This window comes from Macrobrachium rosenbergii, chromosome 30 (assembly GCF_040412425.1).
Source record: "Macrobrachium rosenbergii isolate ZJJX-2024 chromosome 30, ASM4041242v1, whole genome shotgun sequence".
In the NCBI taxonomy this organism is placed as follows: domain Eukaryota; kingdom Metazoa; phylum Arthropoda; class Malacostraca; order Decapoda; family Palaemonidae; genus Macrobrachium; species Macrobrachium rosenbergii.
The window spans coordinates 20,949,419-20,976,135 of NC_089770.1; the positions used below are offsets into that span (position 1 = coordinate 20,949,419).

The 26,717-nt window shown below is 34.1% G+C and overlaps 1 protein-coding gene across 13 annotated transcripts in view; it reads right to left on the bottom strand.

The window, feature by feature from the left end:
- The window catches only part of LOC136855123 (sodium/calcium exchanger Calx-like), a 249,375-nt gene that overhangs the window by 26,632 nt on the left and 196,026 nt on the right, over nt 1-26,717 (bottom strand). For 4 of the 13 annotated variants that reach the window (XM_067131983.1, XM_067131981.1, XM_067131984.1 and 1 more), the window contains exons 6-12: nt 21,251-21,386; nt 18,275-18,383; nt 6,525-6,581; nt 4,272-4,396; nt 3,954-4,047; nt 3,556-3,703; nt 2,502-2,695 (exon numbers count right to left, since the gene is read on the bottom strand). In XM_067131983.1, coding sequence (XP_066988084.1) covers nt 2,502-2,695; nt 3,556-3,703; nt 3,954-4,047; nt 4,272-4,396; nt 6,525-6,581; nt 18,275-18,383; nt 21,251-21,386 — 863 coding nt within the window. Of the gene's footprint in view, nt 1-2,501; nt 2,696-3,555; nt 3,704-3,953; nt 4,048-4,271; nt 4,397-6,524; nt 6,582-10,086; nt 10,111-15,838; nt 15,893-18,274; nt 18,384-21,250; nt 21,387-23,139; nt 23,221-26,717 lie in introns of all 13 variants that reach the window. The other 9 variants (XM_067131971.1, XM_067131972.1, XM_067131973.1 and 6 more) reach the window with 5 other exon arrangements.

A 26,717-nucleotide genomic window follows, 5' to 3' on the forward strand; every position in this document is an offset into this window, starting at 1 on the left:
AACCATTAAGGAAGCAGTGTAGGAAACTATTTTGTGCTGTCAGGAATCCTGAGGCTCCTATATCTAAGTACAGAGTGCCATGGTTTTCTTTATCAAGCCCTTAATCCTCAAAGCACACTATTCATTTTCTCCAGATGATTGCCCCCTTTGAAGATGAAACTGTAGTGGCTACATATATTAGTTTTCATCAGCACCTCTCGCTAGACAATCTAGTTTTGGCGACGCAGTGGTGGTGTAGCTCTGTGTTCACTTCTAACTTCTTGAGGGACTCTTAAGAGCCAGTATGAAGACTGCCATACACTAGCACCTATAGTTTTGGCAGGGAAAGTTATTCTCCTAGCCTTCCCCTCCTGCGTTATGAAGAGGTAAAAGTTCTCCCTACTGACCTCCATCCTGCATAAGTGGGGACCCGTATGTATTTGAGTGCGTACATGGTAATTTCTTATTTTCCTTTTGTTCTAATTATTTTGCTTAGTTATATCTGGTTTGTTTCCCTTAGGTAAGGGCAAACAAAGTTTTTCAGAGTAGGTAATGTTTGATTTATGTTGCAGAGCCACTGCTCCTCATAGGATACAGCTGCCCTGAACTGGTTAAGTAAAACTTTTTCTTGCAAATTGGTCGTTCTGTTTTGGGTGTGAGGTGCCACAACAACTTGGTTAGGTAGGTGGTAACTCTTTAGGGATCATAGTTAAAGTTGTGTGGTAGCTTCCTCCAGCTCTGCAGGCCTGAGGCACCGAGGCCTAACTTGCCATTCTGCGTTGTAAAATCATCAACCACTGGCCATATTCAGGGTTCTACTTTCCTACAGTAGTGGATCTCACCTGATGAAGATTTTCATCCAACAAGTATGTGTCGTGGGATCATATTCATTAAGTAAGCAATGATAAGGATATTTATATCCGATAATTTGGTTATTGTGAAATCTCTTACTCTCCTCTACCACACAAAGTTAAAGTCAGCAAATGACAGAGGGTAAGTTTCATCTCAAAAATAGTAATTTTTATGATAAAATAAATTGTTTAGGTGCTTAGGCTGCCCTCTGTTACTGTATAGAGATCCGTCCCTCCTCCCTTCTTAAGAGATTAAGAGAAGAGTGGCAACCAAAACAATCGCTGTCTTACCCCGAACTTCTAATGAGTGGGGTTAACCATCAGAAGCATTTGTTAACAACTGTTTCCTTTTTAACACTTGTCTAACCTGTGCCAAGTAGTCACAGATAAAGTAAATTATAGAAGGTAAGTCCCTAAAAAATTTATTTTTCATAAAAATCACCATTTACTGTATTAATAGTTAAGGAAAAGCAATGGCCAGGACCAACAACAAAGAATAACATTTGTAACTATATAAGGATCACCACACAAAAAAGCATATGAATAATCTTGGCCCAAAAATATCAAAAAAACCACATACGTACAGTGCATGTACAAAACTAAGATTATTTCTTGCACCTTAACAAGTTTGAAATAAATAATGTGATTACTGATTTGCATCATCTTGACATTTGTTTGGGTGTAAGTTTTCTCTATGCTCTGTTTTTGTATAAAAATATAGATTGTATTTTTTCTAAATCATATTTTTATTCATGGTAAATGGCTATCTTTTAGAGTGAATACAATGATGTTCATTTGTTTGGTAACATTCATCTGGCTTTAATATTTGTACCAAGTAAGCTTACAATACACCAAATAACAATGTTATGAATTTTTGCTGGTTGTGAAACCGGATGATCAATAACTTGGTGATCCTTTACTTATGCTGAATTACCCTAAAGGCAGTTCCAAACCTGGTTTCAAAATGAAGGAATGAACCTATTTCAAGACTAGTACTGTAATGTTGAAATGGGTACAGAGACATGTAAAGTTACTACTCAAAAAAACATTAGTAACTTGGTTTGAATATTGATGGTGTATTTCTGTTTGGTAAGGCACTGTTTTTTTCCACTAATTTTTCTATACACTAATTCCCTCTAGCCATGATAGTCAATGTACATTGTCCTTTTCTGTTATTGTTTGGTGGTATCCTTACCTGGTTGAAGACTGAATAAATCATATTCAACACACAAATTCTGTAAACTTATTTTCAAGTGTTTGATAACCCAATTAGAAAATGCTGCCTTTTGGTACGTATTAAAGGACTGAATATACAATATTTCTTTCTAGCCAGCCTAGAAAGCTGGTAATGCTAAACAATGTAGTGTTTGAATAATAATACATTTAATTAATAATCATCAAAAAAAGGACATGCCAAGGTTACATGTATTTAATGTAGGGAGTGCCCCAATGGGTGTTTTTGTAAAAGACTTGGCAAGTGCTTAAAAATGCACCAGTCAGGCACAAATTTTTTTACTTGCACTGTCAATATTAACAGTTACCTTCCCTTATTCAAGTCTGACAGGTGCTATTTCCCTTGGCACTAATTTAGATTTTCAAGAACCATTCAATATTGAAATAACTTTCATATTCCCAGTGTTCATCTGTAGAATGAAAGTAAAAATAACTTACCTCTGTATGCTTGAAAGTGAGGACACCTTCCCCTCCTGTATAGTCTTTGCCACTAACAGCAGTCTTGTCAATGGAGCGCCATTTTATAGTAATTTCACCATCAGCTCCATTCTTACGTACAACAGGAATGACAGCATTACCAATACTCTCCTTCACCAGAAAACCTCTCTTTTGAAACATTACAACTCCAGGTTCTGAGGAAAATAAGTTAACATTACTATCTACTAATCTTAGTACCTTACTAATACAATACTATTGTACTTACTGTAGAACTTGCAAAGTACTAATTAATTACTGAAAAAAGCTCATTCAGCACTTACTTTGATTATGGCAATTTGGCACATGCTGCATTTCTTTATGCATTTATCACTTCATCCATTTCCTTTGGTCTCATTACTTTCCTGCCCAACTTCTTAAACTTTTTGTTCCATTGTCAATTCTGATTTAAGAACAAATCCTCATGGCAAGCCCTATGTGGAGTCTTGCTATAAGAAAGTTTCTCATTAAACAATGCATAAAATTATTTAACTTTAAAATGTTTTAAACAATTTTGAATACACTACAATATACTGTACTGTAATATGGGTACTGTATTCTGCTTCAAAATGACACCAGAACTTAGTATAAATCATGGAAATTAATTTACAGCAAGCAATTGAAGAAAACTTTAGCTATATCCATAATTGGTCAGTCTGATTTGCCACATACAAATTTTGGGACCACCATAATTTCAGAATTCATATTTAAAATACAGTAATTTGAATGATCTGTTTTCATTAAAGGTGTCTGCTTGTATTTACCGAGAGCAATAATGGGCTAGATATGACTGGAAAAGTTAAGTATACCTTAGTTTTCCCAGACTACTGAGTTGATTAACAGCTCTCCTAGGGCTGGCCCGAAGGATTAGACTTATTTTACATGGCTAAGAACCAATTGGTTACTTAGCAACGGGACCTACAGCTTATTGTGGAATCCGAACCACATTATAGCGAGAAATGAATTTCTATCACTAGAAATAAATTCCTCTAATTCTTCATTAGCCGGTGGAACCTACCATCATCATTAAGGATGGTTATCTCCATGATAGAGATACGCCCAAGTTGCACACCCTCTCGCTCTTCTGCATTCATTAACAATGATATCTTCAAGAAGAACTCTTCATCTGGTTCCCACTGGTTGTCATTGATGATCTCCACCTCAACCTAATAGAGTAAGATTTGTATTTTGTTGAAGAGCTTTGTAGAATGCACTTAGTAACTGTCGTAGGTAGTGATATTTTATTGTCACACTACTTAACAGCAAGTGTTTTGAAGTACTGTATGAATATTTACTTTCATATGTTTATAATCTTTTAGCCTTTATACATAAAATTTGATGTAACACATTATATCTATACTGTGAGGTACAGTACTTATAGTATGTAAGACACATTCATGAATGTAAGGTACTTACAAACTTTTCACTCTCCTCAGGTTCAAAGGTGATGACTTCATTAATGGGCATGTAATCTTGTTCTTCAGTTGCTGTCCCATCAATTGTTTCAACCCTATCAAAGTATATTAAATCTAAAAAGCTGTCATAAAGTAATAGCCAATAACCCATTACCTCAATGAATTTTTCTGGTATTGCAGTAAAATATAAATTTAAAATCTGTTCTTCCATTCTGAAATGAAAGTGTTCATAACACCAGACACATCACACTCAAAATACTTTACGCCAAAAATTGGGGTGCAGAGTTTATAATGAGCTAAGCTGATTATCATCACATACCTTACACTAACTCTGTTATCAAGTCGACCACTTCGACACACAGCCACTTTGAATTTTCCAATGTCTTCCATAACTGCACAGGAGGCTGCATGAAAGTCTATGACAGCATTCTGGTGAGGTTTAACCTAATGTTGGAAAGTAAATGAATGAAAGAGATATAAAAATTGAAATTTTAAAGTAATTTCTCTTATTCTTATTTCATAATTGTTGCACAAGGCATTGGAATTGTGTTTCATCCTTAGTATTGTACCAGTCTCTTTATAATTTATTATAAACTGGTAATAACCTCACTATCTTTACCTGAAAACATATAAAAAGAAAATTAAAGTACAGGATAATTTTAAAAATATTCATGGAAATAAGAGAACAATTGTGGGTGTATTTACATAGTGTTGGGAAAGAAGCAAAGTTTTAAGTTTATTTATATCCTTTTTATATATATATTTAAATACACAATGTTTTTAACATCATTGCTACACTTTTGTAAAAAAAATTATTTAAGAACATTTGATAACCTTCCTTAATTCCTTTTACAGTGCCTGTGGTACACAAACATGCAGATAATCTCTTTAAATCATCAGACAAATTTTCATGTGTAACAACATGAGCAATATTCATATGAATAAAGATTGCAACAGGCATATGCAACTTTCCCACATATCAAACAACCAAAATATCACCATATCCAACATGACTTTTGTACCATAGAAGCCACATCACTAGAAATATAGTCCTGACTTCATTATCTGAGCATTTCCAGTGTGTTGTACCTATAAAAATTATAATCTTTGTGATATCAGTTTTATGAATATGGATGCTGTGGGCATGGTGTATGAGTGAAAATATTATTTATATATTGTAACAGACGGTGTCCCACGAGATGCTGAAGATTGCAGTTCATAACTGATACGGGGGGGGGGGGTATTTGATGGTCAGCATGCGTAAGTGAAGAGATGGAGAAGGATTATATTGGTGGAGGGGCAGATCTTGGAGGAGAGGTCAAAAATTTTTGTTACCTTTATGGTATACTGGACTGAGAGGCTGGATTTGAGAGGGCAGTAAGGAATAGAGTAGCAACAGCCTGGATGAAGTGGAAAGAGATCGCTGGACTATTGGCAAATAAGAGTACCTTGTTAGTAAACAGCAAAAATTTATATATGTGTGTAAGACCTGTGCTTCTGCAGGCAGCAGAGACATGGGCACTTACAAAGAATATGGAGGAGATTCTGGAAAGGTGAGAATACAAAATGCTGAGATTCAAGACCTGAGTGTCCAGAGAACATTGCATCAAAAATGATGATATACTGTAGTAGAGATGTGATGTTTCTTGGCTTGGAAATAGACCGAGTTGATTTTCACATATGATAAGAATGGGAGAGGAGTAACTGACAAAGTGGTAGATCTGGAAAACTAAGATCTTTATGGAAAGGGCAGATGATTACTTGGACCTGATGTGAATTGAAGCAAAAAGAGTGTAAGATTAACAAGAATGGGAAGCATCATGAGGGGTCTCACCTCCAAAGGAAAAGCATGACATGAGAGTACAACTGACAATGATGATGAGGGTGATCATTTTTAAAAACAGGAAGGTCTGGCAACACTCAAATGGCAAAATGCCAACATCATGAATACTCTGCATTGGTTGAGTCTCATAACATTCTAGACAAAAAAATTTCAAGTTTCACAATATTCCTTAACATGTAATTCTAAATATTAAAATATACAAACATACAGTACAGTACATCATTCTGTCACTATGATACAGTACAGTACTCATAAAATCAAAGGCCTTACAGGACTTCATGACATCTAATTACAGTACAGTACTGTACTACTAAACCAGTCTTGCAAAATTTAATTATCCACTCCCAGATCATGCCCCTTTCATTAAAAGCCCCATTATACTGATTTTCACTAGAAACAATATTTTATTTTAATATTTCACTACTGCATAAGTGACTCACATTCCACTCATCTAATATGATATGTAGTAAGAATCTGAAGATTTTTTAGTACTCTATTATGGTAAAGTACAATATTTCTATAAATCTGGTACTGTATTGTGATATGGACTATATCTTATTTCCAAATCTGTAGTAATGCTACAACATATAGGAACTGAGATAAATCCACACCGAAATTGCAAGAAATTTTATGAAGATAATCAGAAACTGACTACATTTCATTAATTTTGCTTTTTGTTAAAGCATTCCATAATCTGGAATCATTGACGAAGAAGCATAGATCCTTTACCTGTGGAACCTCTCCAAGGGTTGGAGCATCAGGGTGCTCATTCATGGCATTGTAGACCTGACAGAATTAGAAAAACAATTAACGTGCAAGAAATGCCTCGCCACAGAGTGAAAGAAAGATGTGTTTATGGTGATATAGATAGGAAGAGTTCCTACAGTGCAATTTTCTTATTTACTAATATGAGTGCAAATCAACCCAAGGTCTATGACACAGTATTTGTAATTCTCACTCTAATTTCACCTACAGTTGAAGGCTCCTACTTCAGCAAGCTTCTATGGCTTCCCCAAGCTCTGTTATCAGTATCTATTTGACTGATCATAATACAATACAACCTTGAGATTTACAAAGCCTTTGTTCCCTTCCTTTCATAAAGTTTCTTTCTACCTTTTCAGTGCCCCATGACACTAAATTATATCTAATAAATCTCTTTAAACTGCTAGACAAATACATATTCTTTATATGTCAGAGGATTTCTTTAAATGTTTCAAGAATCATACTTGAATATTGCTGCATAATCAGTTGAATACTGCATAGTATATTTATAGTCTATAACAGCAATCCAGTTACAGTACCAGCAAAATGAAAGTTGGGTTATTGCTGGACAGAGGGAAGAGAAGGATGAAAAGATAAGAATACTGCAATAGAAAGATTAAACATAATTTAGTTTATAAAAGGAAAAATCGTCTCTCACACTGTAATGCCTTAAAAATTAGAGTCCCATGATTTGCTACTTTCAAACTAATTGAAAGGTGAGTTTAATTAGCAGGCTTCAACTGTATCAGTTCAAATGCTAATGAAATACATTTAAGGCACAAATAACATTTGTACTGTGCATTGAAAGTTTTTTTATTAATTTACCCATTTTATAAGTTCAACAATACATATTTCATTGTAAGGGAAAACTTGATAAAAAATTTCCTTTGTATTTGTCATTTTAATTTCTAAGCTATCATGGAGTATAAGGAAATTGGTGTTAAAATTATTTCAAGTCAAGTCCAAACTCTATCTAAGGGTATTCAGTAGCAAGGTAAACAGACAAAAGGAAAAAAAGAGCAATGTCAAAACAGCACACCACAAACTTATAAGCTACACCTTGATTACAACTGCAAGATGTAAGATTGTAAATATATTAAGAAGTTAGTACTGTTTATAATTCTTATATCAACAGGAGTTTTCATTTATGATGATAAAAACAACAAAATTTAGCAAATTTAAAAGAACTGCAAGGGGCTGATTTTGATAAAAAAAAAATACTGTAATATACTTGAGTTACTTTAATCTTTTCACCTTTTATTAGTCTTCTGATTGCAGCAACTTTCACACATGTGAAAAATTACCAAGGCAGTGTTTGTTACTATATCCTTAAAAGTTACCCATATTACATCCTTAACATCTTAAAACACACTAAAGAAATTCAAGAAGTCATGCCAATTTCACTTCAAGAAAGAATCAACATGCAGTTCATGCAAAAAGCCTTCGCACTTCACAAGAATACCCAGTACCAAACAGAAATACATATAAATTTCAAATAAAATAATAAAATACATAATATATTATAATCATGTAAAGGGGAGATTTATAATACAGACTGACATGACGGCTACAAAGTAAAACTGTGATCTTACCACTTATGCATTTAAGGCATCTACGCTATGATTCTACACAACTGTTCCTGTCAATATTCACTGATATGACAACACTTACCAGTTGTAACATTCTACTACGCACCAATTAGCTAATCAAATGCTAAGCACTAACCTACCATGCTTTTGTGCATGATTTACTGTGACAGGTTTTTTCAGGAAATAGAAAGTGAGTTGAAGGGAAGAAATGCAGAAAAATGTCTCAACCCTCACTGTTTTAAGAATTAATGAGTCAAAGAAATGGGACACAGGGCCTGCCACCTAATCCTGAAAAATTAAAATGTGGTGGAAAGTGAACTCCTTCAGTTACTTATAAATGGAAAACTCCAGAACTCAAAAGTACCATATTGAGATCCTGAAAGATGAGAAATAAATAAATACTCTGTTACTGATTTTATCACAAACTACTTGACTACAGCAGAATTTTACCTTTACAAAACAAAACAAAAATAATTGTACATCACAGCTGAAAAAATAATTAGATACTAAATAACCCTTAACTTTGATATTCTTCTCAAGCACTGATTTCTCTATCTCTTTTCATCATACCACCACTCACTACTGTTACATAGTGAAGAGTATTTCATCTTTCAGCCCAATAACTGTAAAGATATACAACTTGACAGAAGGCTCAATTCGTAAAGCAAACTACATTTTCTTACCGAGTAACACAAATGTTGATTTCCTGACCAACTTGAAGTGAAAGAGACTACTCAAGATATTTTCTTTCAATTTTTCATTTCACATCAATAATAGAATAAAAAATAAAGCCAATTATACTAATTGCAATGTTTTAAAATGTGATACAACATCAGTATTTACTGAATAAAAGATCCAAAAAGCACTGGTTTAGTACTAATAAGTTTATTATAGCTGTAGTACTGGTTGGTACAGTGCTAACTCTTATTTTACTTTTGAAAGTAAACCAGACCAGCTATATTAAAAAAAAATTGTAGTTGCAAGAACAGAACAGGATGTCTTGAGAATGTTTGTTCATAATGCATCACTTTTATCATGTCAAGCATTTCAAGTAAACTTTAGGTTATCCATGACAAAAACATTTAGGCAATGCCTGGTAAAAGACTGAGCATTACCTAAACTCTGCCATATAAAAATAAAAATTAGCATCTATTCTAAAAACAATTTTTCTTTCCCTAACGTATCTCTTTTTAGTGAGACTCAGTACATATTGCAACATTTCATGCAGTCTTTTGTAAAAGTCTGTCATTATAGTATGTCAGTATTCACTGTAAATAAGAACAAAAAACAAAGGATTAAAACTAGTAATTCACCAAACGATGATTACAGACAGATTTTCATTATTTCCTAAATCTTTGCAAGAAATAAAAACAGAAAAAGAAATACTCCACTGTATAGTTTCCACACAAGATATAAAGACTATATCGAAAATTACATTAGTTCTTATGTGTGTTAACCAGGAATCACAGTCATTTGGTAAAGACACTGACTAATAAAAAAAATCTTGATTTATGAGTTTTCTCTCATTCCTAGCTAAGATGCTAGCCCCTTTGATTAGAGAATCATGAAAGTATTAGTGAAACGTAGGCTCCTATCACTAATGTATCAGCTTTATGGTGAGCCAACTCATGTAGAACTCTCACAACAACTTTCTTTGCAAGTAAAGAGAGATAAGTGAAGGATATCCAAAAGTAAATTACCTTAGTTCTTACACATTTCACAAAGACGTGGTACAGTCAGGAGAGGAAAAATTGTTCAGTAAAGCATTTAAAAGGTTACTAAGAAATATATATGTATATATAGAATGTACAACAAGCATAAAAGCCAGTTAATATGCTATTATTTCTAAGTCTCAGAGAGAGAGAGAGAGAAAAAGCATTTACTGTTTTAAGGAAATCATGTTTTAATAATCACAGAAATGCAAGGCTTGGTGTACTTACGGAGTGTAGACACTGAGAAAGTCTCTGTAAAACAAGGTCAAGCCACTCTCATACAGTCAAGTACAGTACTACATGGTAAAAAGAAATACTGTATTATCTAAAGTTATTAAGAATTAAACAGTTACCAAAATGTGTCTCTGATAGCAATAGGGACTTCAAGTTTAGTATATGTGAAGGATGCACCAATAGAAATAGCTTAGTCTTTAGTCTGCATAAATATAGGATAGTTTTCTGCATGGTATGTTCTATTCTGCTACTTTTTACAGCATTTTCAGTTTCCAAAAGAGTTAAATTTCATAATCAGTCAATCAAGAGAGTTAAGCTTTTAGTAAGAACCTCCAACAGCGTGCTTCATTTATACTATACTTGTGTGGAAAGAAGAGTCCTTATAACCAAAAGAATTGCTAACAGGGAAAGACCTGATAAAGGGAATAAGAAACTCTAGTGATTAAACTTTTGAAAGCAGTGATTGAGTCTGAGAGAAAAACCTGCATTCTGTAATAGTTCTAAACAGTGAGAGCTCAGTAAAAAATGAATTCCATCATATGTAATGAAGTCTGCAGTTGCAAAGAGATATTCATATTCAACAAAAGCTTGGAAGCTAAGATGTGAAATATACTTCAAGATTAGGAGTTACCAGAGAGCTTGAATGTTTTAGTTTTCCATTATTTAGTACTATGTTCCTAAAAGTTCAACACTTTTTCAACTTTCTCAAATGAGAAAACCTGTTAATACTTGGTGCTGTTCAAATAAAAAGAAGTCATACCACCTCGAAAAATTAATAGATAACCTTCATGTGTTTTTTTAATGCTATATTACTACAGTTTATAATCTAATTTGAAGGAATTTATGCTCCTACACATAAAAGAAATGCAATTTAGTTACATTCTATAACCCTTATAATGAAGCTCGGTCAGCATGACATATTGCAAACAGAAATTCATGAACTTTTGTTCCATGTCAGCCATTAACACTTCTATGCTTGTTCATAACAAGACTGTTATTTTGCATATCTTTTTGGAAGACCTTGAAATTAGAATTTTCAGGACATACAAAACCATCCTCAATGTGTATGGATTGGCAGATGTCACTGTTTATCATTCACTAAAAGATAATTGAAGCATTGTAATATTAGGTAACCCCCACAAAATTGTACTGTACAGGACATTTTTAATGCACAGATATTAGATATCTGTATAATGAGGTAAACTTAGGGAAAGAAACAGTCTAACATATTTCTCATTCTTTGGTTTTGATGTTTCAACACTCTTCTGGTGTAATTTTAAAAAAAAGCTAAAACAAGTATAAGGACTTTTAAATAACAAACATATAATACCTAAGATCATAAGAAAATACAACCAGTACAAATAAAAACTTCAATGTGATTTTATAAGACAGGAAAAAATATCCACTATTTATAGTATGCATAAGGACACTGAATAGCCATCAACATTTAGGATGATTACTGCTGTCACCAAGGATAGAATCTAAAATCCCAAGTTCTTATCCCTAAATATTTTAAGTATTCTAAAATCTTGTTGATTTACAATTGTTTTTCATGTATTTTCGCAGCATTCCTTTCTTGCTGAATACTGAGTTCCTTGCAGTTTGGCTATTTATGGACTGAAAGCTCTGCATTGGTCAACTTTAAAAGAAACATTCTTTACATGAGAACCCAACATTCCAAGCTGCAATTAGAATGTAAGCTTGTAAACTGATAATAATATAAATGAGCACGTTTGAATTTTATGAATCTTTCAGGGAGGAGGAAATTTTATTGCCAGAGAGATGGTTACATTTAGAGTTAAACCCTTAAACATTTTTACTGGTAGATAGTTACTTACATAAGCATCTCTTTAATCTGCAGTTTTTTGATAGGCAAACCAGCAGTTTTAACCTGCAGTGATTTGCTTGAAGAAGACTTAAAACCTTGAGTACATTTCTGAGTACTTCAATATGAAAAGAACCCCAGCCTTGAGTACATTTCTGAGTACTTCAATATGAAAAGAACCCAAAGTTTGTTATGCTGATTTTTAGCATGTCCACTCTCATAACTTATTACTGACAAAACCACTGCCTTTTACAAAAACATTAGTCTTGACCAGTCAGCACCCACATGGTATGAGATTATTTTCTTCTAGTTAAGGCATTCTTACTTTTGCTTCTTGTTAATGCAAATGATAAGTGCCGTGAAGGTGAAGCAACTGGCAGAAGCAGGTTTTAGATACAATAACATCTATATGGAAATCACAAGATATGTCCGGTGGGAACACCCAGAATCCCTGCCTCCCTTGACTACTTCCCCCTCTATGATAACCGAAGAACCAAGGCCAACCAGTAATCCATCGAGCTCTACAATCCTAAGACCAACTTATAAATCTCCTTGACATACAGAATACACACAGGATATCAATGATGGAAACCCTAATGATCCACTTCCACTGTTTGATTCAATAATTGTAATGCCATATAGTTAATAAACATTAGAATACTGTGTAGTACATAGTCATTTGGTTGATAATCATCAGTATTACGCAGTCAGTCCCTTGTATGTTTAAAGTCTCATAACTGCAGGGCAAGAAGTGTGTGTATGCATATGTGCATTTGTATCAGACCTGTCATAACTGTTGTCATAATTTTTTATCATCATCATCACCCTTTGAAATACACTGATGAAATGTGGAAGAGGCTATTAGGCTATCTGTAAGTCATTCAGAATTTTAGACAATACAAATGTTTTCTAATTTAGTGTTATGAAATTTATGGAATTTGTTCCTTGTATTTATTTACTGTTCTGTAATTATTTATTTATTTATTTTACATTCACAGTTTGTTCAATAGTAGTGTTTACGTATACAAGGTTTGGCTGGGCCAAAAGGTTTATGGTAATAAAGATGAAAGGCTTCTGGAGAGCTAAAAATTATCAGCAGATTAAGCACATTCACCCCCCCATCCTTCCACATGCCTCTAACGACTGTATTGTGCATGGCAAGGAACAGTTGTACCGTAATATGTAGCATGTGTAATGAGGTTCATCGCATTAGACAGATCAGAAAAAGCTGTTCATTTTCCTTGGCTATAATCTGTTAAAATTTATAGTAAAGATGAAACCAGATAAGAATCAAAAGATAAGGTCATAAATTCACAGCACACAGGTTCATGGGTGATGTTGATCAAACAGGACATTGACATGACAGACCACCTATCAGTCTCAAAAAAATATGCCATATGCAGAACTCGGGTCCAATTACATAACCATCATTCTAAATCATTGTGGTACATAGTATTTCACAGTCACAACGAACACACCCCATATGGGGTGCACTGTAGGCAATGCTAAAGGGTACTTGCAGCGTCCTTTAGGCCCTAGCTTCATCCATATTTAAGCCTTCTGCTTTACCTCCATTCCAGTTTCCTTCCTTCAGGCTTGGTGTCAAACCTCTCTCTATTACTGCACCTCTTAATGCAAATGTGGAGTTTTCTCCCATTTCTGCCTTTAGATCCTTGTACTTCATCATCTTTATTCTCTGAACCTCTTTATCGTGCTCTTCAACAACTCGACTTTCTCTTTTTACTGTCTGAAGCACTCAGTGGTTAAAAGTGCCCCATTACTTGGCGTGACAGCCTGAATTTCATTAAATCAATAAAGAAGTCACAAACTCATCATGGAAGAAAAGGCAAGTGATTATACTATCCAGAGATTCGCTCTACCTTCTTCATAGAAAAAACACAAACTTTTGTAAAGGGTTAAGAAATTTGTCCATTCCTCTGTGTTACAAATCCCAAATTTCTCTTTGCAGCCATTTCCTTCTTATATGAATCAACTGAAACATCTAAAATTTTATCCAGGTTACATTTTGCCATCTAAAATTTTACCCAAGTTACACTTTTCATTTTCAGGATGTCATGCACCCTATCTAAAATGGGTCATGCAAAGTATGCTGTAGATACCAAGCACCTACAGGAAGACTTCGGTCAAATGATGGCATATTCTGTTACCCATTCCAATGGCCTTTTTATTTACTGTGGGACCTGTCTGTAGCACTTCTATTAAGTTAACAGTTTTCTTCTTACCTTACCAGCAGTTACTGAATATGATATGCCAATATTACTGCATTACAAATTAGCTAATTTCTTGTTATCGTAAAAGGCTTCTGAACCACATAATTGGATAAACAAAAATTCAGTTTTGAATAATAAAATATGAAAAATTCAAGATTAAGAAGAGGATTTATATATCTTAACAACGACTAGTTTTCATGCTATGATTATAAGGTAATGAGGAAGATACATCCATGGCATAATAACAGCTGAAAAGAGTGTTGGAAACATTACCAGACAAATGAATCAAGTGCAATAAGCGTATAAAATACACTTACATTATCGGAAAGTGTGTTATATAGGAAATACACTAAGCAATAGTAATTTCATAAAGGACATGATCAATTGTAACATCTACATATACACTGAATATTTATGCATGCTAGAACGTTGGCTGCATTTAATTTCAGTACTGTGAGGGGTAAACAATGAGATTATATTATAAGAGAGTCATTACCTTTTATATTCATAACTGTTCTCAAGGAGGGTTAATTAATGAAGAAATACTCTTGAATTTCATGACTCAATTTGCAGTAGCAAGTATAAAAAACTTGTTGCCTATAAAATAATATTTTACTTGCTTGGGAGACAGTAATGTTTCACAAAAAAAAGCAGATCCCCCTAAAATTCTACTGAGAAAACCTTTTTTTCTTCAGACTCCCTCAAAAAGTGGATTCCTGAAGTACACACCTATCACTGAAAAATAGCCAAGTAAGGATGTGTCACACTTGTTTTCCACTAAAAAAACAACTATAACTGACTTTGATATTGCAGCATTCAATTCTTTATTACGAGTAAAGATGAGATAGAATTATGGAAATGAAGAAAATTATTAAAAAACAACAACCAACATAGTATCAATAAGCATTACCCAGCAATAAGATCATTCACTTAGATGTAAGGTGTAAATTTCTTATAACTATGTTACTGTATGTAGATACAAGAATTGCACTGTAAATACTGTACTAAGCATATTTATCCAAATTACCAAACTCAAAATATAAAGTGAATGAACTCATTACAAGCAGGGAAAGCATGTAATTGGGACTCATCCCGGGGCTTTGTACCAGCAACTCCTGTTACCCATGCTGCACACCTATCACCTAAAGGAAAGGGACAAAGAGCCATGAAGTAATGAACGAACGTTTATATGGACTTTTTGTATGTGCTCGAAAAATAAAAAATAAAAATACTGTATGACGAAAGTGTGATATATTGTAGCCAATAACTGTCAGGTGATGATTGTCTTAAAAATGATGCTCCTGCAAAGTTATTACATGAAATGCCTTCAACCATTTCACTAATTACACCACGAATTGCAGAATGCAACACATTTTGCTACATGAGACCGTATGCAAAATTATTAATTCAATCACAGTAATAAACAGCAGAGTATAAAACAGTAGATAACATGGGCCACTAACTCAAAAAAATAAAAACTTAAAAACATTACCAGAGCCTCTGTAAAAGTGACAAAATTTTACCAAATTTTGTACAGCACCTATAAATCATGTCGTTCATTAGTTCAAGGCAAAAAGGATAGAAAAACATATGCGATAAGATGACTGCAAACACATATTCCCATAACCTTGCCCTAAGGCAACAAGATCTATGCAACAGGTGTGCCCTTCTATGCAGGTGAAAAGGCTACCTGGTTAGTGCCGTCTTCTAGCATGATGAGCGTTTTCATCCTGTCCTTAGAACGCTTGAAAGGAAGACATTAGGGAGTCAAAGCACTTTAGAAGAGGTAGAAAAGAACATGAAATTCAGACGAATGCATTTAACTAGCCAGTGATTCCCGAGCATAATGCAGGTCCTTTACAAAACAGTCTTTTTTACAATGCAAAAATATGGCCATTAATAATTAATAATTGGCTTAGACCCAAGTCTGGTTAGTTCACCTATGGCAAAAAATTAGTTGCCACTACAAGCACCTACATTACAAAATTCCTAAGTTAGTCTGCATATACTTCTTACATACCTCGCCAGTAAAATTGTCAAGCTTACAACATCTACAAAGTGAATGAATGATTTGCACATAAAAGTTAATGAACATTACAAATATCCTCTACAATTTTTGATGTTATCACTAAATTTATTTATGCAGTTTATTTGTTGACTCATACAAATTCTCAAAAATGGTGTACAGTAATTACAACACAGTATGAGACCTGACAGCAGCTGCTGTACTGTACCACAGAAATCTGTAATCATCCATTACCTAATTGTGTACAGTGCTCTTACCATTAATGGAATGTATATAAAAGAAATGTCAAGAATGGAGTGATGTTTAAGCCTCAGCAGAGATTTAGCACACACTTGATACCAGAGATAGCTGATCCCCAAATTAATTTAATTTTCATGGCTTATTTCTTTGCAATTGATTTTCACATATAAACAATTGCAATATGATTTCCTGAGACATAAAGGAAATTAATATTATTTCAGCCCAAAATTAAGCTTTAATAGAATTCTAATTCATTTAAGCTGCTAAGAGTAATATTTTGTTGACTGTGCATGTATGTTCCTGATACTAAGGAAAAATCATAGTTAGGGTTCCAAAAATATTAGTTGAATTAAAAAAAAAAAAGCTACCCGTTTCCATCAGCTGAATAGGACAGGTTTCAAGGTTAGGAAATCTGAAAAGGCATGGGAGAATGAAAATATTCAACTTCTCTTACACAGAAGTGTGGGAAAGTAATGCAGAATAACATCATAATTCACATTGCCAAAACATGTATATTACTTGCCTTGGCTAGTTTTACTTCCTTCACAGATACTTCTATTTTTTTTTTTTTTAAAGAACTCCAAGAAACTTCATCATGCAACTTAGGAAAGGATTTTTTATCACAGTCAAGCTGGCTGATGCTCCAGATGACATATGATCATCTTGTAAATGTATTTGAAAGAACAAGAACACACAAACTCATTCACATCTATATGCAAAAAATGCACACACAGTTTCCAACTGTTTTACTTGAAATATTGTAGTGTGTCAATGCTTCTGTGACAAAATACTTCACTGATATAAAACAGGTGTCAAAAGCTTTCACACGTGTCGACATATGATTACACATGTAAGACTCACTACTTGCAATTGCCAACCCATGTCTCTTCTCATTTTCGCCTCAATATGATCAGAAATCTTGTCATGCAAAAAATAAAGGAAGTCTTGTCACATACAAGAACGAGAAGATCAAGAAACTCCTAAGGTATAGGACACAATTAGGAACAGGAATGTTTCACATGTCAGAATAAAAAGTGACACTCATGATGGAAGTAGGGAAATCTCCTGTGGCAAAATCTTGGTTATGCAAACTTTAAACACATTAACTAATGTTTTTACATATTAACACCTTGAGAAAACTTTGTTAGTTTGAAATGCAAACTTATCACTCAAATAATTATAGTACAATTGCTACCTCTTCAAACAAAGGATTGGTTTTGATATCAACTATTCATGATACAACAGAATAACTTTACATGTAATACCTTGACCCACTAAACAGCAAAAGGGCATAATGGTTACCAAAAGGTACAGTACTCACAGCTGTAGCTCAATAATTGAGCATAATGTACTGCGCAGAAGAACAACAATTCATTGTATTTATAGCATCCAAGGAAATTAAAGAAAGCTTTGGTGCATTACTTGCAGGACGTTAAGCAAGATAGCCGAATACCACACTTCATACTGATCTGCATTACATTATGCACAACATTCGATTAATCATACCAACAGAGTGCACTCCTTTACTGTACTGCAATATCTTTATAACACCAGATATCAAACTGTTCTATAAAAGCAGTACAAATACCCCAGACAGGAAGAAGTTCTTACCCATTCTGAAATCTATAAGGAGAAAAAATGCAAAATTTTTCTTATCTACTGACCCAGTACAGCATAAGTGAATAAGGAGAATCAGAGGAAACTGTGTTAGATGTGCTTAACACTTAAAATCTTTATCAAATCTGGTCTGAAGGCTTTCAAGTAAAAGTGAGTTTTTTTTTCATTCATCAATTTTGAGCTTCTTATTTACATAAAAAGTATATTAAATAACAAACTATTTAAAAGAAAAGGATTCCTTACCACTTTCAGTTTTGTAGAAAGCTGCGGTTGCGTTTTACGTCCACCAGTCATGTTCCTGACAGCTCCCACTCTGTACCACATTCGAGAATGGCTCTGGGATTCAACAAGCCTGAAAGATAAGAAAAACTTTAAAACACTGCTGTGCTGCACAGTCTGGTCTTCTGACCAAGTCTAATAGGCCCGATTCTTTTGATTCTTTTATAACATAACTTAAGTTGCTTGATATTACTTAAGCTGCTGAATGTTTTGTACCCTTCATTGTAGGTGGTGAGTTTATTAGGGTTCCTTTTATTACTATGCATTTGCTGTCAGTACTTTTGTAATCTAATTTGCTCTCTTCGAAATTCACCCTATGATTTTTATCCCAGTAACGTACACTTATTATATTATTTCTGTCTTGTATGTCTACTGCTCTTATGTGTTCCTTTCCACACATCAAGATTTCTCCCAGTCTCCCACACATAAGAAAGGTCACAGCCCTCGTAAAGAATTATATATTTTCGAAATGAGAGGGAAATCATGTTAATAATTGTATAATTAAATAGTGGTTCCTTTTATTTATTATCAAACAGTAGTTTTACCATGGCTTTACCCTCTTCATTCTAACTTTTTTTTTCTACTAACACAAAATTTTTTTCACTCTCTAAATACTTTCTTGTACTAACCATTCTGTGTAGGAGAGTTTCAAGTTATTACTTTTAGTGTTAAAACTGTTCCTCTACATCAGAGGTTCTCAAATTTTGTGGCATCATCACCCCCGGGGGCAGTGGTGTGATAGATCACCATTACCCCTACCCCATTCAGTTATGTGAAGTTATAATATAAAGTAAAGAAAAACATTGGAATGCATAATTTCTAATGCATTTTATATGTAAGAAATTTATTTTCTTTTTACTCGTGTCTTAAGAAATAAAGAATTTAGATTTTAGCCATTAATCCCTTGACAAAAAATTAAAATTAAAGCATTGTTCCCTTAATTATAAATTGGAATTAAAGCACTATTTCTTTGGTAAGTAATGGAAAATAAGGACATTATTGCTGCATTATTAATGGGAAACATGGTATTGTTTGTCCTTTACTAAAATATCTGTATTATTTGTTAATTAATTTATTTATTCATTTATTTATTATTAGTACTGTATCTATAAATTTACTGAATTTTTCTCCAAAGAACTATTACTTTTAGAAAGTGCCTCGTTACCCCCTAGAAACGGCTTCATTACCCCCATGGGGGTAATTACCCCCAGTTTGAGAACCATGGTTTGGATTGCACATTCTTGATGCTCTTAAAATTAAACCCAACAGGACACCAGATTGGTTCATGTAAGAAGGTATTAAAAAAGTTAAATAAATTTCCTGACAGAAAAATATAACAAAAGCGCTGGTATACTGAAATATAACTAATATAAGAGAAACACAAATTTCGCTTTTGTGTCTTATCATTATTCACAATGTCTACATATTTACTGATAAAAGAAAAAATAAACCATTAACTTGCTAAGAAATTCCCCGAGAACAGAATGTTCTGGTATAAAAAATCAAGAGAAATTCCAAAATACAATTAATAATAATGAAGACAAACAAAGTAAATGGAATTTGAGAATCAAGTAAAAAAAAGACCTTGCACGTTAAAAGTGGAAGTATAGTACATGGTGAGCATTAACAATTACAAATGACAGTTAATGAAATAAAGCTTCAGAAAAACACTTATATCCACAATATGTGACACCAAGCAATGATTTATATAATAAGGATAATGACTGGGAACCTTCATAGTATGATTATTTCACTACAACAATGTAAGTAAAATTTATCTTTTCTTTGCCTCTGAGGAAATTCTAATCCAATATAAAAAATATGCCAGAAAAAAAGTTATCTCTGCCTCATTTTTTTCTATCTGTCCTATAATATAATGAAACATTCATTTATTTCCATCACCATAGTACCAGTGTTGACTGGGTACCAGAGTAAAAGCACCAATTTGGTAAAAGGATACAATTCATGTATGAACCTTAAGATTATGGTGCGAGTGACAGTGAGTCACAACAATGACCAAGAAGCCAGCACAGTGAGTGAGTGAGTGAAGAGTGGTATCATCTCATTATATTTTAATTCTCGTACAAGATACTTGAAGGTAATCATCTATAATACATGTGAAAAACTTCTTGTGGGGTCATGATATACTGTGATTACAATGCCAGTCAAAGGATGGGAGGTTTATAGTCTGTCATGATGCCCCTCTATATTACTGCACGATTGTGTCTACTATGTGTCTACAAGCAGGACACGGCTCTTAAACATGGCCCTTTGCACCAAAACATTAAGTTCAAAACAGTAACTGACTCAGTGAGTTAAATTTTCAAGATAATTACAAGTGCTATTACTGCACAAAAATCTGTTTTCAATACCCTAGGAATCGTTTTGGCTCCTTTAAGAAATGAAGGCAATTCAGGAAGCAAAATATCATATTTCTTAGAGGAGCTGGGGACCTGCAAGGTAAATATCACCAATCTTTGAGTAGAGGGCTAAAAGTTATCTACCGCCTTATTTTGTTTGACTAACAAAAGGCCCCCTCTTAAGCAGTAGCGAGGGACATCAACAGATGAGGCCTAGCAAGGGATATCAACAGATAAGGCCAAGTTCATATGAAAAAAGTTCTGAAAGAGCACATTAAATAATGGCAGATTTAACAAAATTATTTTTAAGCAGCAAGTACAGGACAGGTTAAATCATCCCTTCTGTAAATGGAATATTAGTGAACCCTCCCATATTTTTTTCTTTACTGGTGAATACAGGACACAGTACTCATCAGTGCCATTTTTATGCACTTCATGTTTTACAAGTCATACTTTTCTAAAAATTTTTAAGGTTTCAGGAAATATCAGATACTTTGGTACGTATGTACCGTATTACAGGAATAGCTTTTCTACTTGTTTTACTCATCCTTGTAAAACCACAAGCAACAAGCAAACTCACTTTGATGCGGCCAGAATAGCAGCATCTTCATCTGTAAGACCTGGATAGTTCTTGACTTCTTTGATGAAGGCCACAAGTCCATCTCTGTCCAGGCGACCATCTCGGAAATACTGACGATCCCTCAGAAATTTGTCAGCTGTTCAAAGAGAATGTTTAAGGACAATCAATATTTGCAGCTTCAATACTCATGAGAGTACTGTTGAAATACAACACAAGATACAAGTTTTCATGAAGACTCAAATGACAAAAAATTAATTGCAAATAAAATGAACAAAATATGATTATGATTATAGTGTATTACATTTAGTGGAATTTGTTTACATAACATAAAACAATAAAATGAAGATTAATTACAATACGATTTTATAGATTAGCAAAAACAGTGATTTTTTAATATCTACACATGGTATCATTTTATCAGCTGCTAAAGCAGGTGTGAAATTAAAATAGGAACTTTTTGGACAGCACCTTATCACTGAAAACATTTAAATTACTGCAAAAATATTAACAGCACTACTCAAGTTTTAGTAAACAGCAGTTTTGAACTGTTACTTAAACAAACCTTTAACCAATATTATCATACAGTTAACTACACATGCAAACAACAAAAAGGGGTTGTTAGAGCAAATACATGACATCATAGATGCAGTGATATACATGTATACTCTACATATAAGTGATACATGACATATACTTTAACATCTATAATGAACAGTCTCATATAAAACCATTCTTTAACGGAATCATAAAATACTTCAAAACAAAATTTCAACCCTGCAAAATAAAAGAATGGGGAAAAATATTCCTTAAGGCATAAACATAGCAAGCCAAATTTAGCACTTTGGATTTAATGACACATCCCAAATAAAGTTGATTGTTTAGATCCATATTTCTTACGTTCTCACGGAGAAAGTTAAATTAATACAAGGACACATGTTCTTGTCATTTTCAAAACAAATTTGATCATAAATAGTGGCCTACTTCTTGTGCTAGGTTAGCTGATTTGATCTGCATTTCCTCAGTTCCTCTCTGAGAAAGTACAGGGCTGAAAATTAAGTGAATCTGTACCGATTTCTTCAGGTCCCAATTTTCACAAGTACAGTACACTTTTCATCAAGAGACTGCTAAACTGCACCAGAAGTCAAAATGGTGGTTAATTTACTAATAAATTACATTAGATCACATGGAACACCTACTTTTAGAAACCCTTTATGGACATCATGAAGTCGTAACATCATTTCCAAATTCTGAAGACCTGTCATGTATAAAGTGAAAAGCTAGTGGTTTCATCTGAACCTAAGAAACAAGCCACTCCGACAGGATATTATGCAGATGCCTGATGTCTCTTGACAGTCATTTAAGTGCACTAATGGTAGTTTTCCACCAGGTGGAATAAGTTAACATATCACCAAGAGGGCATGGCCTGCTTCTTAGCTTGAGATTAAATACTGTTACACATCTCCAATGCAGGTTGAGAATGCATATGAAAACCAGTAAAATGTACATTTATGTTTTTTTTTTATTTTAACCAAAATAAGATTCCATGAAAATAAATACACAAACAACTGAAATGCAGTTCTTTATTGCCTTATTCTTAAAAACTGGACAGCATCAGTCTCAACCCATACTGATTCGCACACCAAACAGGGAACTTTGGAAGCTATGAGGATGTATTTGTAAAGAGTTAGCACCTAGTTGTGAAAACTAAACAAAACAAATGGAGGAATACATGGGGAGACTATCTAGAGAACTTGGCCTTTCTTAGTACATAAGCACAGTTTCAACTACAGTGCCTTTCTGAGAATCCTGATCCACACTTGTGGTCAGTCTAACAAATTACAGTGTGGTATGCCTGGGACTTCTATAAGGATGTCAAACCAGACACTTACCATTAGACTCTGATCTGAATTCAAGGCCACAGAGCTTCAGAACCTTCCCACAACGTGAGGAAGAGTTGGGATTTTCTGTATCTGGAAGCATACACGCATAAGTGGTGTCACTCATTACCGGTATTTTTATCTTTAGTCAGTGAATAACTACACACACGAGTTTGTCTTAGACTTCACATACAATTACACAGGTACAGTTTCCACTGCGGAAATTATGTCTGCGTGTGAAACTTGGTGAACTTTCAGAAAATGGGTTCCCCTTACCCTTAAACGTCTGTGGCAGTTTTTTAATACACTGAATAGAAAAGATTTCTGTTAAAACTACATCTAGAAAAATAGGAGCTGTTAACATTTTCAACATTTAACATAGAACTCCGTTAAAGTGTAAGAGGGATGTGCCTGCTGTCAGTGTAATGAATACAGTATTAAAAAAATCCTTTGACAAGTAAAAAGGCAAAATGACATAATTCAAATTTACGTTGCAGGTGGCTCACGTATGTTAAGATGGGGATTTAGTGACAATAATAGCAATGCCCATATTTATATATATACCACTACATTAATGTGGTTTCAAATCTATATGAAAATTACACACACACTATATATATATATATATATATATATATATATATATATATATATATATATATATATATATATATATAATATATATATATATGTATGTATGTACATATACATACATACATACACACACACACACACATATATATATATATATATATATATATATATATATATATATATATATATATATATATATATATATATATATATATATATTGAATAGAGGTAATCAACACAATCACGTGTGGAACAGAAATAAATTTGACTCACATCAGGATCGAACCTTGGTCTTTCAATTGAAAGGCAAGGGCTCTACCAACCTGACCAAGTCATAAAGGAAGTTGGAACTATATATATATATATATATATATATATATATATATATATATATATATATATATATATATATATGCGTGTGTGCATATAAACACCCCAATACACATGGTCACGTGGCTATCAACCTTTCCTCACCAGCATGAGACCAGAGTTCGGTTCCATGAGAACTAATACCCTTGGGCCTAATTTCAGAAAAACCCTTTGTGCCCCTTTTGGCCTAACACCCTCTCTCTCTCTCTCTCTCTCTCTTCCCTAACACCCCCTCTACTCACTCTCACTTCCTCTCCCTCTCACTCTCTCACCCTGTCTTGTTAAGAAAGGTGCTTCAATTACAATGCCCAACATTTTTGGCATTTTATATTTCACCCCTTCTAACCCCCCCCCTTTCCTATCAGTGCTAAACTTGGACTTGAAAGGGAATTGGGAGTGTCACTATTCATTTCGGTGACCTCGAAGCTATGTATTAGACACTAATATCTGTAATTTTTGACATTTTATTTTTCACCCCTTCTCACCCACTCTTCCTATCGGGACTGAACTTGGACTTTAAGGGCGTGGGGAGTGTCACTATTCATCTCAGCAACTTCGAAAACTATGGATTAGCAACTAACATCTGTCGTTTTCGGTTATTTTCACGTCACCCCATTCCCACCCTACCCCCTTAAGTGACAGTGATGTCTTACCCCACAGCATTCTTCTCCAGATAGTAAGTCATATGTATACCAAAATGAGGTGTGATAAACCCGTAGAGTTTATTTAGTTATCAAGTCTACAGGCAGCACCAGCCCTGTTTCAGGGGAGCCCTTTCCACCCCAACCCCATTTGGTGCCTTCTGGTGCTAGTGATATCTCACCCTCAGTTTTCTTTTCCAGATAGTAAGTCATAAGTATACCAATTTTGGTTGAAATTGCTCAATGCATTTCAGAGTTATGCTGGTAACATACACGCATACGTACATACATACATACATCCATTTATATATATATATATATATATATATATATATATATATATATATATATATATATATATATATATTTATTAGTCTTGAATGTAAAGGCATAACTAATATTTCCTTCTAAAGCGTAGTGACATGATCTTAGATTTTATATTTTAGGTCAAGTGTGTGTATTGGTTAGTGTATGTTTCTTTGGAGAGAGAGAGAGAGAGAGAGAGAGAGAGAGAGAGAGAGAGAGAGAGAGAGAGAGAGAGAGAGAGAGAGAGTTCTCAATACTTGTGAGTAACGGCATGCAGTCCTTTTCGCGAGAGAGATACAAGATGAGAGCAAAATTTAGCACATAAAACTGAATCCAATTGCATACATTGTTAACAACTCTCTCTCTCTCTCTCTCTCTCTCTCTCTCTCTCTCTCTCTCTCTCTCTCTCTCTCTATTTTCCAGGGAGAAAATGAGTGCTATGCCGAGTTGGGTCTCGGCGGTCGTAACACGGCAATAAAACATCTGGCACTCTTGAAAAACACGATTCCACGTCATCTTTCTTTGCATGTTTCCCCTATTGTCAGGACAAACTCGCGCTTACAATCTAGCAAAATTCTCTCTCTCTCTCTCTCTCTCTCTCTCTCTCTCTCTCTCTCTCTCTCTCTCTCTCTCTCTCTCTCTCTCTCCCGGATTCATTGCACGCAGTCTGTAAAAGAGTATAAGAAAAGTGTCTTGATTACACGAAAACAAAACGGGAATAAAAACATGTTCCCAAAGCGTCAGTTGCTAAATGGAATGGAAAAATAGAGTCGTAAATCCAGCAGACGCAAATAGAAAATTAAATTCCCCGTATCGCTTCCATAATGAAAAGCAAATGATTCGCTCATGCAGGGCAATAAAGGGTCAATGAAATGACTCGAGGGGGAACTAGGTGCTTATTGGCAACTAAATCCCCTCTCTCTCTCTCTCTCTCTCTCTCTCTCTCTCTCTCTCTCTCTCTCTCTCTCGCACATACACGCACTTTATAAAGCATGTAAAGCCATTCTTGTACTTAATTATGAATTTATGCAGATTTAATACTATCATTGTTATTACAAAGGCAGTCTCTCTCTCTCTCTGCTCCTTCCGCACACAACACAGTGATAAGACCATTTTTAACTCGTCCCTTCCCTTAATTTGAAGATCACCAAATTCCACATGCCTTATTTCATTACTGCAACCCCTTCCTTCTCTTTCGAGTATTTCATAGCATTCTCATTAATATGAAATTTTACGAATTCCAAAAGAAACATTAACAGCACTCTGTCATTGATTCCTTCCGCTGGGCTATATATTTCCTGACGGGCTGTTTCGTTATGCTAATGCAAACATTCCATTAGCTCACCTGAAGTTGCGTTCGCAATGAAATTCACCTAGGCCTTCATTAACGACGAAAAAAAACAAAGGCGTAAAAACAGAATTTTCATCCAAACTGGTAACCCACTGAGTCATTTTCGTGCTAATTAAGTTAGTGAGATTATCACGCAGAAATAACTGAGATGTTTGCTACGCCGGGTCTAATCTCATTTCAAACATGCTGGTAAAAACAAGCTAGTTAAATGTATGTATGTATATATGTATGTATATATATATATATATATATATATATATATATATATATATATATATATATATATATATATATATATATATATATATATATATATATATATACTATAT